This window comes from Phocoena sinus, chromosome 1, assembly GCF_008692025.1.
Source record: "Phocoena sinus isolate mPhoSin1 chromosome 1, mPhoSin1.pri, whole genome shotgun sequence".
NCBI classification, from domain to species: Eukaryota; Metazoa; Chordata; class Mammalia; order Artiodactyla; family Phocoenidae; genus Phocoena; species Phocoena sinus.
Genome location: NC_045763.1, coordinates 66,588,906 through 66,602,505, shown reverse-complemented (window position 1 = coordinate 66,602,505; position 13,600 = coordinate 66,588,906). Strand labels below are relative to the sequence as shown.

At 37.9% G+C, this 13,600-nt stretch overlaps 1 protein-coding gene across 1 annotated transcript in view; it reads right to left on the bottom strand.

The window, feature by feature from the left end:
- The window catches only part of MSH4 (mutS homolog 4), a 97,436-nt gene that overhangs the window by 17,136 nt on the left and 66,700 nt on the right, over positions 1 to 13,600 (bottom strand). The window contains exons 16-17 of the mRNA XM_032640502.1: positions 1,560 to 1,678; positions 152 to 280 (exon numbers count right to left, since the gene is read on the bottom strand). Coding sequence (XP_032496393.1) covers positions 152 to 280; positions 1,560 to 1,678 — 248 coding nt within the window. The remainder of the gene's footprint in view (positions 1 to 151; positions 281 to 1,559; positions 1,679 to 13,600) is intronic.

The following is a 13,600-nucleotide window of genomic DNA, read 5'->3' as shown; positions in this document are numbered from 1 at the left end:
AAAGGGTTATTATGGGATTACATGAAATTATCTGGGTGAAACTTTTGAAAATTGTAAGGCACTGTACAATTTTTACATTTTTTCATTCAATAAAAGAAATTTTAAAAACGGGCTCAAAATTAATGTACTTAAAATAAATAGAGAAGAATACCTTTAATCTCAGCAGATATTCACAAACAGCGTAACAAATGCCAATACCTTCTTCTGTATTAGTACCTCTGCCAAGTTCATCAATTAATATGAGTGATTTGTCATTAGCATTATGTAGAATATATGCTATCTGAAAATATAATTTCAGTATTATTCATTGTGACCAAACAGCTGTCACTATTATAGGAAAAAATGAGGAAAAATCCAGTCTCATAATTAGTTCATTTGAAATATAGTTTTACAGAGAAATCCTGCTGAGCAGAAACTAACGCATTGCTTTTCTTTCTAAAAATCTCATTACTAGTAATTCCAATAGAATAAATGTATTAACAGAATATATTTTTGGAGTGGACATAGTCATATGCATATGTGTATGAGACAACAGGGTAATTAAACATTATCTAAAATATTGATATTTCAGATACAGTGAAATAAACCAATGAATTAAATGTTTAAATAAAGCACAAAGATGGTCGTTTTCTTCTCTACAAATGATTAATCAATTGTTGTCATAAAACGCTCGGAACTATCTCTCAAATTTATTTTACCATCTCTATAGCCAGTAAAAATGAAAAGAAAAATTTAGGGAAAAGCATCCAAGTCCATTGATTCCCAATTAAAGAAACTTAAACTCATGCCCAATAAAGACGTATGTCATGACACAATAGTAACCTTCGTGGCCATTTTACCTTTCCATAGGACTAAGCTTCTTGAGAGCTAGGACCACTTAAAAATACACCTCAAACACCTAGTATATTGCTATATTCTCCCATATATAGTCAACACATACTAAATAATTATATAAATATCATATACTGTGGGCAAATAACTTTATTCTCCCGCTATCTAAAGAAAAAAAGTTATCTGCATAGTGATCCAATAACTCCTACCTACTAAAGATAGCCCAAGAGCTATACTGAATTCCTTTAGCCATTCAAGCTTACTTGACATTTGCTCGGATCAAAAATAGGGCATGATACGTACTTTGTTAGAGGAAGTGAAAATTCTACAAGAGCACAGAAGAGGATGATTTTTAAAAGCCTTTTAACACAGTGATCTTTTATTTTAAAATCAAGCCTAACAGGAACAATAGATACTATGCAAAATGTTCCTGACTAGGTCATTGTTTTCTGAAGTCTTTTATATATTTCATACAGAAACATGAATGCGCATTTTTATCACTCAATAATACTAGCTTTTTCTTTAAAGCTGTATTTTTCATTAAAACATTTGGTTCCATTTCCACATAAGACAGAAATTAGGAAGCTGTCTTTGACTGCCCTCTGGCTCTTGTAGAGGAGTATAAACACATCTGCATGCTTTAGTATAAGAATACTTTCTTATGTTATAACTGACCATTAATAGGAGAATTCAATGATTTTAACAGAAGAAAAGTTGAGCTTGGGTACCTCTTTCATTTCCTTCATAAATGTTGATGAATTTGTTTCAATATCATCATCAGTACTTATTCTTGTAAAAATCTGTTCAGCAATTCTAAAAGAAGCATATTCTGCTGGAACATATGATCCTATAAAATATAAGGTCAAAGTAAACTGAGATGCTTTTATAAAACGTAAGTACTACTAACATTTTGCACTTTCCACCAACTCAGATTATTTACTAGGCTGTCTAAGAATTAATGTGGTGGAACGATCACTGGGTATGGAACTAGAAGATGTGGCCCCAGCTCTGTCATTTACTGTATAACCTTGGACAGCACTTAAGTCTCCCAGATTCATCTTCCTCACATAAAAAATGGAAATACTTACCCTACCTATTGTACAGTTATTTGGAAGTTGAAAATAGATAACATATATTCAAGTATATTAGAAAGATTTGTTATAAACTTGATAAAAATTTTATATAATATATTTAGATGATAAAGAATACTCAAAATACGTAAATCTGAAGGAAATGGTTATGAAGCTCAAGTTGATAAAATCATTATAGAAAGATATATTAGGAAATATCTCTTATTAGAAGAGTACAGAAATACCCACAATTAGAATGAATGCAAAACACTTAATTTTGTTTTTTAAGGTTAACAGCTGATCTTTATTTATTTTTTACATCATTATTGGAGTATAATTGCTTTACAATGGTGTGTTAGTTTCTGTATTATAGCAAAGTGAATCAGTTATACATATACATATGTTCCCATCTCTTCCCTCTTGTGTCTCCCTCCCTCCCACCCTCCCTATCCCACCCCTCTAGGTGGTCACAAAGCACCGAGCTGATCTCCCTGTGCAATGAGGCTGCTTCCCACTAGCTATTTTATGTTTGGTAGTGTATATATGTCCATGCCACTCTCTCACTTTGTCACAGCTTACCCTTTCCCCTCCCCATATCCTCAAGTCCATTCTCCAGTAGGTCTGTGTCTTTATTCCTGTCTTACCCCTAGGTTCTTCATGACATTTTTTTTTTCTTCGATTCCATATATATGTGTTAGCATACGGTATTTGTCTTTCTCCTTCTGACTTACTTCACTCTGTATAACAGACTCTAGGTCCATCCATCTCACTACAAATAACTCAATTTCGTTTCTTATTTTTTTTTTTTGCAGTACGCGGGCCCTCACTGTTGTGGCCTCTCCCGTTGCCGAGCACAGGCTCCGGACGCGCAGGCTCAGCGGCCATGGCTCACAGGCCCAGCCGCTCCGTGGCATGTGGGATCTTCCCGGACTCGTGCCCCCTACATCGGCAGGCAGACTCTCAACCACTGCGCCACCAGGGAAGCCCCAATTTCGTTTCCTTTTATGGCTGAGTAATATTCCATTGTATATATGTGACAAATCTTCTTTATCCATTCATCCGATGATGGGCTCTTAGGTTCTTTCCATCTCCTGGCTACTATAAATAGAGCTGCAATGAACATTTTGGTACATGGCTCTTATGAATTATGGTTTTCTCAGGGTATATGCCCAGTAGTGGGATTGTTGGGTCATATGGTAGTTCTATTTGTAGTTTTTTAAGGAACCTCCATACTGTTCTCCATAGTGGCTGTAACAACCTACATTCCCACCAGCAGTGCAAGAGTGTTCCCTTTTCTCCACACCCTCTCCAGCAATTATTGTTTCTAGATTTTTTGATGATGGACATTCTGACCAGTGTAAGATGATATGTCATTGTAGTTTTGATTTGCATTTTTCTAATGATTAATGATGTTGAGCATTCTTTCATGTGTTTGTTGGCACTCTGTATATCTTCTTTGCAGAAATGTCTATTTAGGTCTTCTGCCCATTTTTGGATTGGGTTGTTTGTTTTTTTGTTACTGAGCTGTATGAGCTGCTTGTAAATTTTGGAGATTAATCCTTTGCCAGGTGGTTCATTGGCAAATATTTTCTCCAAATCTCAGGCTTATCTTTCGGTCTTGTTTATGGTTTCCTTTGATGTGCAACAGCTTTGAAGTTTCATTAGGTCCCATTTGTTTATTTTTATTTCCATTTCTCTAGGAGGTGGGTCAAAAAGGATCTTGCTGTGATTTATGTCAGAGTGTTCTGCCTATGTTTTCCTCTAAGAGTTTGATAGTTTCTGGCCTTACATTTAGGTCTTTAATCTATTTTGAGCTTATTTTTGTGTATGGTGTTAGGGAGTGTTCTAAACTCATACTTTTACATGTATCTGTCCAGTTTTCCTAGCACCACTTACTGAAGAGGCTGTCCTTTTTCCACTGTACATTCCTGCCTCCTTTAGAAAAGATAAGGTGACCATATGTGTGTGGGTTCATCTCTGGGCTTTCTATCCTGTTCCATTGATCTATATTTCTGTTTTTATGCCAGTACCATACTGTCTTGATTACTGTAGCTTTGTAGTACAGGCTGAAGTCAGGGAGCCTGATTCCTCCAGCTCCGTTTTTCGTTCTCAAGATTACTTTGGCTATTCGGGGTCTTTTGTGTTTCCATATGAATTCTAAAATTTTTTGTTCTAGTTCTGTGAAAAATGCCAGTGGTAGTTTGATAGGGATTGCATTGAATCTGTAGATTGCTTTGGGTAGTAGAGTCATTTTCACAATATTGATTCTTCCAAGCCAAGAACATGGTATATCTCTCCATCTATTTGTATCATCTTTAATTTCTTTCATCAGTGTCTTATAATTTTCTGCATACAGGTCTTTTGTCTCCTTAGGTAGGTTTATTCTTAAATATTTTATTCTTTTTGTTGCAATGCTAAATGGGAGTGTTTCCTTAATTTCACTTTCAGATTTTTCATCATTAGTGTAAAGGAGTGCCAGAGACTTCTGTGCATTAATTTTGTATCCTGCTACTTTACCAAATATTGATTAGCTCTAGTAGTTTTCTGGTAGCATCTTTAGGATTCTCTATGTATAGTATCACGTCATCTGCAAACAGTAACAGCTTTACTTCTTCTTTCATGATTTGGATTCCTTTTTATTTCCTTTTCTTCTCTGATTGCTGTGGCTAAAACTTCCAAAACTATGTTGAATAAGAGTGGTGAGAGTGGGCAACCTTGTCTTGCTCCTGATCTTAGTGGAAATGCTTTCAGTTTTTCACCTTTGAGGACAATGTTGGCTGTGGGTTTGTCATATATGGCCTTTATTATGTTGAGGTAAGTTCCCTCTATGCCTACTTTCTGGAGGGTTTTTATCATAAATGGTGTTGAATTTTGTCAAAAGCTTTCTCTGCATCTAACGAGATGATATATGGTTTTTCTCCTTCAATTTGTTAATATGGTGTATCACATTGATTGATTTGCATATATTGAAGAATCCTTACATTCCTGGGGTAAACCCCACTTGATCACGGTGTATGATCCTTTTAATGTGCTGTTGGATTCTGTTTGCTAGTATTCTGTTGAGGATTTTTGTATCTATGTTCCTCAGCGATATTGGTCTGTAGTTTTCTTTCTTTATGACATCCTTGTCTGGTTTTGGTATCAGGGTGACGGTGGCCTCGTAGAATGAGTCTGGGAGTGTTCCTCCCTCTGCTATATTTTGGAAGAGTTTGAGAAAGATAGGTGTTACCTTTTCTCTAAATGTTTGATAGAATTCGCCTGTGAAGCCATCTGGTCCTGGACTTTTGTTTGTGGGAAGATTTTTAATCACATTTTCAATTTCAGTGCTCGTGATTGGTCTGTTCATATTTTCTATTTCTTCCTAATTCAGTCTTGGCAGGTTGTGCATTTCTAAGAATTTGTTCATTTCTCCCAGGTTGTCCATTTTATTGGCACATAGTTGCTTGTAGTAATCTCTCATGATCTTTTGTATTTCTGCAGTGTCAGTTGTTACTTCTCCTTTTTCATTTCTAATTCTATTGATTTCAGTCTTCTCCCTTTTTTTCTTGATGAGTCTGGCTAATGGTTTACCAATTATCTTCTCACAGAACCAGCTTTTAGTTTTATTGATCTTTGCTACTGTTTCCTTCATCTCTTTTTCATTTATTTCTGATCTGATCTTTATGATTTCTTTCCTTCTGCTAACTTTTCTTTTGTTCTTCTTTCTCTAATTGCTTTAGGTGCAAGGCTAGGTTGTTTATTCGAGATGTTTCCTGTTTCTTAAGGTAGGATTGTATTGCTATAAACTTCCCTCTTAGAACTGCTTTTGCTGCATTCCATAGGTTTTGGGTCATCGTGTCTCCATTGTCATTTGTTTCTAGGTATTTTTTGATTTCCTCTTTGATTTCTTCAGTGATCACTTCGTTATTAAGTAGTGTATTGTTTAGCCTCCATGTGTTTGTATTTTTTACATATCTTTTACTGTAATTGATATCTAGTCTCATAGCATTGTGGTAGGAAAAGATACTTGATAACATTTCAATTTTCTTAAATTTACCAAGGCTTAATTTGTTACCCAAGATATGATCTATCCTGGAGAATGTTCCATGAGCACTTGAGAAAAATGTGTATTCTGTTGTTTTTGGATGGAATGTCCTATAAATATCAAATAAGGACATCTTGTTTAATGTGTCATTTAAAGCTTGTGTTTCCTTATTTATTTTCATTTTGGATGATCTGTCCATGGGTGAAAGTGGGGTGTTAAAGTCCCCTACTATGAATGTGTTACTGTCGATTTCCCCTTTTATGGCTGTTAGTATTTGCCTTCTGTTTTGAGGTGCTCCTATGTTGGGTGCATAAATATTTACCATTGTTATATCTTCTTCTTGGATTGATCCCTTGATCATTATGTAGTGTCCTTCTTTGTCTCTTCAAATAGTCTTTATTTTACAGTCTATTTTGTCTGATATGAGAATTGCTACTGCAGCTTTCTTTTGGTTTCCATTTGCATGGAATATCTTTTTCCATCCCCTCACTTTCAGTCTGTATGTGTCTCTAGGTCTGAAGTGGGTCTCTTGTAGACAGCATATATATGGGTCTTGTTTTTGTATCCATTCAGCCAGTCTGTGTCTTTTGGTGGGAGCATTTAGTCCATTTACATTTAAGGTAATTATCGATATGTATGTTCCTATTCCCATTTTCTTAATTGTTTTGGGTTTGTTATTGTAGGTCTTTTCCTTCTCTTGTGTTTCTTGACTAGAGAAGATCCTTTAGCAGTTGTTGTAATCTGGTTTGGTGGTGCTGAACTCTCTCAGCTTTTGCTTGTCTGTAAAGGTTTTAGTTTTAATTTCTCCCTCAAATCTGAATCAGATCCTTGCTGGGTAGAGTAATCTTGGTTGTAGGTTTTTCTCCTTCATCACTTTAAATATGTCCTTTTTTTAATAAGGTAAATTTTCATCCACAAGACTTTCTGTCTGAGAAATTATCAGGCTAACTAATCTAAAATACTCATGTTTTGAAAACAAATCAATCTGATTAATGTACCTAACTCTACAAAATGGGATACAAAAGGCATTCTAAAACTATAGGAAGATAAAAATATACAAATAGTTGAATGGGAAAAGTATCAAGTATACAGAACTCTGTACAGACAAAATGGTGAAATAATGGGGGTGAAGAAACAAAGCCAGGTTAGTCCAGGATTTAAAACAAAGGCAGGGCTTCCCTGGTGGTGCAGTGGTTGAGGGTCCGCCTGCTGATGCAGAGGACACGGGTTCGTGCCCCGGTCTGGGAAGATCCCACATGCTGTGGAGCGGCTGGGCCCGTGAGCTATGGCCACTGAGCCTGCACGTCCGGAGCCTGTGCTCCGCAACGGGAGAGGCCACAACAGTGAGAGGCCCACGTACCGCAAAAAACCAAAAAACAAAAACAAACAAAATAAAATAAAATAAAACAAAGGCAAAGGTGAAGAACAGGATCTACCTCTGAATAATAAGGACTCACAGGAAGAGAAAGCAAAAGTCAGGATAATACTAATAAAAATAAAAGTAATGATAATAACAGTGGCAATTATAATTATTGCACCTCAGAAAGCAGATATCTTAAATACAACTTTCTCATAGGATTGCCAAAAGGATTAAATGGGAAAATAAATGTGAAAGTATCAAGTATAGAATATCGTGTATATGGTATATGTTAATATTTTCCCTTCTCTGTTATCTCCACCAAAAAGGCTCTCAACTTATCATCATATCAAAGAAATCTACTGGCTGGTATTTTGCTTCTAATCTGGCTCTCCTCTAACCATACATTAGCCAGAGTGAGCTAGCTAAAACTCAAATCCAATTATGCCATTCTCCTGCTTAAATTTCAATAGCTCTGTATAGATTTCTGGATAAAGTTCCAACTCTTCCATTAAGTACCTAAGGCCCTTCACAATCTGACTCCTGCCCATCTCTCCAGCTTTAAGCCTGCCACTTCTCACAGCCACTCTTTGTTCTACAAAGCAAAAGAACCACTAAGCCTCTGGATTCCTTGTGGTTCCTTGGGAACATCATACTGTTTTTTGCTTCTGTGCTTTGGAACATTCTCTTACCTCTATCTGGAAAGTCTCCTTCTTTCTCATACCCTTCCCTTAAGTCCACAGGATTTTATATATATTATCTCGCTTAATCTTTACAACACTTCTTAGATGTAGGTACTATTATAATTTTTATTTACAGATAGAAAAACTAAGGAGGTTAAATAATTTGCCTAAGATCATACAGCCAGTAACTAGACAAGCTAGGTCTAGCTCCAAAGCCTATATTCTTAACTTCGGTGCCTTTCAAGTCCTACTGTTTCCTTTATGATCAGATCATATATATACTTTTAGGTATTTCAGAGGCTGAAGATGGACAGTGACAAGAGAAGTAGAGTAATAGTAATTTTCTTCAAATATTTGAGAGGCTATTTTCAGGAGATACTAGATGATTCTGAAATGCATAGACAATAAGAATTAGGACTAATGAGTATAAGTTATAGGAAGTCAAATTTCAATTCAGTATAATGAATGTTCTAACAATTACAGCTATCCAACAATTAGATAGCCTGTTTTTTTAAAGGATAGAACTCCTTATAACAATTCAAACAGAAGTAAGATTATCACATAACATATGAATCAGTATTCTTATAAGGGGAGGGAAGTTATCTAAGATGGCCTTTTAAACTATAAACTCAATAAAATATTTACTCTTTATTCATTCATTCGTTCATCTCTAATTTTCTTTCCTGGTAATAAGGGTAAATTTGCACTGTATGATCAATATTGCTATTGCTGTATTTCTCTTACAATCCATTACACTAGACCAAGGTTTTTCAACCACATCTTGGGCTGGATAAATCTTTCTTGTGTATGTGTGTGGACTGGGGTGGGTGAAATGGAGAAGGTGGTTGTTCTGTGCATTGCAGGATATTTAGCAGCATCTCTGGATTTAATACTCCCCTCAGTTGTTACAATTAAAAATGTCTCCAGACATTGCCAAATTCCAGGGGATGAGGGGAACCAAAATCATCCCTGCTTGAGAACCACTGCATTAGGACCAATCATCTCATCTCTGATTCATATAGTCCTCAAGGAACCCAGTTTTCAGAGATAAGCAGTGAGTATGCCTCTATGATAAGAAATATGTAACAATGTTAGGCCAGTGATAGCCATTTACATGTGTGTACATACACACATGTGTGTAATATATCAGTTGCTGTAGCCAAGTTATTGGTACCCCTTAAATTAAGTAAGGGAAATGTTTCTGTGCCCAATGTTATAATTTTGGGAAAATCTTACTTGGGTTATTAGAATCAGCAGTTTATCCTACTTATTTCACTTTTCCTCCCAACAAACTTTTTGAATCTCAGATAATTATATGATTCAGTTTAGCAATAGTTGATGCAACATTAATAGCTATTGTAAGGAAATTTCTACTTTAGTTATATCCCACAAAATTTTCAGTACAATGTAATCCAAACTGGATGGAGCTTAATAAATACCAAATAGTAAAACTTATGGTGTGTGTGTGTGTGTATATATATATATATATATATATATATATTAGACACTATTATACTTTTAGGTAAGAAAATCTACTCCAAACTGTTCTTGGGTTAATTACGCACCTAGATCTAAAATACTGGACACAGGCGGAGTCAAGATGGTGGACTAGGAGGATGTAGAATTCGTGTCTCCGCACAACTAGGGCACCTACCAGGCACCACTGGGGGACCACGGACACCTAAGGGGATGGGAGGAACCCCCAGCGACCGGGTAGGATGTGGGGCATGTGGGGAGTGAAGGGGGAGGAGAAGTGGAGGTGGGATGGGACTGGTGCTCCTGAGGGGCAGCTGGGGGAGGGGAAGGGATCCCACACCTGAAGGGGGAAATTGGGGGACCATTGGGAGGGCAGAGAATCAAAAGGGAGTGTGGTCAGGTTTCCCCTGCCCACTTGGGCCCCTGGGACACTGCTGAGATCCAAGGCCTGATCCTCTGCCTACCAAGGCCCCCTCCAGCCTGGCGGGTCCTGAGGGAGTGGGAGGGAGGGAGGGGAGCAAAAGTAAAGGCCAGACCTCTGAGACTGGCACCCCTGAGGGGTGGCTGGGGGAGGAGAGGAATTCCTACACCCAATGGGACCCACCCACAGTTAGGAGTCCAGCAGGGATGGGGGAGACCCTGGAGGAGACACTGGAGGGGACGGTCGGGGGGGGCCGCAGGCAGAGGAGGAAGGGAACACGGCCAGTGCTTTCCCTGTCCACTTAGGCACCGGGGAGCCTGTTGGGTTCCCAGGACTAATCCTCTGCCTTCGGAGGCTCCCTCCTGACATGCAGAGCCCAAGCCCCGCCCCTACACTCCCACCCAGGGCCCTACCTCTACACTCAGAGACACCCTCCAATGCGCTGGGCATAAACCCCACCCACACACCCTCCCTCAGGGCCTTATCTCCAAACTCCAGAACCCCAGAGGCCCTCCTTTCCACGTGCTGCCTCTCCCCTTCAGCACAGGTCCTAAGTAGAGGCTCCACCCCACACTTGAATGTCACCGTACCTAGGCCCCACCACCAAGGCCTTTTCTGGCTGCATGGGTCCTCAGCCTAGTCACCGCCCCATGCTCAAACGTCACCCCCCCACTGGCCTAGGTGCTGTCCTGCCCTAAACTCCACCCCTTGCTAAGTTCCACCCCCCCACACCAAACTCCACCCTCAAAGCCAAGACATTTTTTTCCCCCTCTTTTAGATTTGGGTTCTGTTTTACCTTGTTGATTCATTGTTGTTGATTCATTTATATTTTTATTTTTCCTAATAAATATTTTATTTTTCTAATTTTCTTTTATTCTTTATACTTTGTTATTGTTCTCTCCTTTTGGCCTCTTCCCCCCGGAGGCCCTCCTTTTTTTTTTTTTTTTCTGTTGTGGTTTTATTTTACCTTGTTGCAGTTGTTTCAATTATATTTTTATTTTTCCTAATATATTTTTTATCTTTCTAACTTTATTTTATTATTCTTTGATATTGTACTGCTCCTTTCTTTTCTTTCTTTTTTTTCCGTGCCATGCAGCTTGCGGAATCTTGGTTCCTAGGCTGGAGGTCAGGCCCGAGCTCCTGTGGTGGGAGCTCCAAATCCAAATCACTGGACTAACAGAGAACCTCAGACCCCAGGGAATAATCAATTGGAGTGAGGCCTCCTGGAGGTCCTCATATCAGCACCAAGACCCAGCTCTATCCAACTGCCTGCGGAATTCTGGTGCTGGACGCCTCAGGCCAAAAAACCAGTAAGATAGGAATGCAGCACAACCCATCAAAAAAAAAAAAAAAGAAAAAGAAATGACAAAAAAGTATGTTACAGATGAAGGAGCAAAGTAAAAACCGACAAGACCAAATAAATGAAGCCAAAATACGCAAACTACCTGAAAAAGAATTCAGAGAAATGATAGTAAAGATGATCCAAACTCTTAGAAACAGAATGGAGAAAATACAAGAACATTTAAAAAGGATCTAGAAGAACTAAAGAGCAAACAAGCAGTGACGAACAACACAATAACTGAAATTAAAAATACTCTAGAAGGAATCAATAGCAGAATACCTGAGGCAGAAGTACATATAAGTGAGCTAGAAGATAAAATGGTGGAAATTGCCAGGGAGCAGAATAAAGAAAAAGAATGAGAAGAATTCAGGACAGGCTCAGAGGCCTCTGGGACATTAAACATGGGAACATTCGAATTACAGGGGTCCCAGAAGAAGACAAAAAGAAAGGGTCTGAGAAAATTTCTGAAGAGATTAGAGTCGAAAATTTCCATAACATGGTAAAGGAAATAATCAATCAAGTCCAGGAAGTGCAGAGAGTCCCATACAGGATAAACCCAAAGAGAAACACACCAAGACACATATTAATCAAACTATCAAAAATTAAATATAAAGAAAAAAATATTAAAAGCAGCAAGGGAAAAGCAACAAATAATATAGGGATTCCCCATCAGGTTAACAGCTGATCTTTCAGAAGAAACTCTGCAAGCCAGAAGGGAGTGGCAGGATGTATTTAAAGTGATGAAAGGGAAAAACCTACAACCAAGATTTCTCTACCCAGCAAGGATCTCATTCAGATTCGATGGAGAAATTAAAACCTTTACAGACAAGGGATTTCCCTGGTAGTGTACTGGTTAAGAATCCACCTGCCAAGGCAGGGGACATGGGTTTGAGCCCTGGTCTGGGAAGACCCACATGTTGTGGAGCAACTAAGCCAGTGTGCCACAACTACTGAGCCTGCGCTCTAGAGCCCATGAGCCACAACTACTGAACCCATGTGCCACAACTACTGAAGCTCACACACCTAGAGCCCGTGCTCACAACAATAGAAGCCACCACAATGAGAAGCCGCACACCACAATGAAGAGTAGCCCCCACACGCCATAATTAGAGAAACCCCTGCGTGCAGCAATGAAGATCCAACACAGCCAAAAATAAATAAATTTTAAAAATAATCTTTAAAATAAAACCTTTATAGATAGCAAAAGATAATAGAATTCAGCACCACCAAACCAGCTTTACAACAAATGCTAAAGGAACTTCTCTTGGCAGGAAACACAAGAGAAGGAAAAAACCTACAGAAACAAAGCCAAAACAATTAAGAAAATGGTAATAGGACCATACATATCTATAATATCCTTAAACGTAAATGGGTTAAGTGCTCCAACCAAAAGATACAGATTGGCTTAATAGATACAAAAACAAGACCTGTACATATGCTCTCGACAAGAGACCCACTTCAGATCTAGGGACACATACAGACTGAAAATGAGGGGATGGGAAAAAAGATACTGCATGCAGATGGAAAACAAAAGAAAGCTGGAGTAGCAATTCTCATATCAGAAAAATAGACTGTAAAATAAAGACTATTTGAAGAGACAAAGAAGGACACTACATAATGATCAAGGGATCAATCCAAGAAGAAGATATAACAATGGTAAATATTTATGCACCCAACATAGGAGCACCTCAAAACAGAAGGCAAATACTAACAGCCATAAAAGGGGAAATCGACAGTAACACATTCATAGTAGGGGACTTTAACACCCCACTTTCACCAATGGACAGATCATCCAAAATGAAAATAAATAAGGAAACACAAGCTTTAAATGACACATTAAACAAGATGGCCTTAATTGATATTTATAGGACATTTCATCCAAAAACAACAGAATACACATTTTTCTCAAGTGCTCATGGAACATTCTCCAGGATAGATCATATCTTGGGTCACAAATTAAGCCTTGGTAAATTTAAGAAAATTGAAATGTTATCAAGTATCTTTTCCTACCACAATGCTATGAGACTAGATATCAATTACAGTAAAAGATATGTAAAAAATACAAACACATGGAGGCTAAACAATACACTACTTAATAACGAAGTGATCACTGAAGAAATCAATGAGGAAATCAAAAAGTATCTAGAAACAAATGACAATGAAAACACGACAACCCAAAACCTATAGGATGCAGCAAAAGCAGTTCTAAGAGGGAAGTTTATAGCAATACAATCCTACCTCAAGAAACAAGAAAAATCTCAAATAAACAACCTAACTTTACACCTAACGCAATTACAGAAAGAAGAACAAAAAAACCCCAAAGTTAGCAGAAGGAAAGAAATCATAAAGATCAGATCAGAAATAAATGAAAAAGAAATGAAGGAAACAGTAGTAAA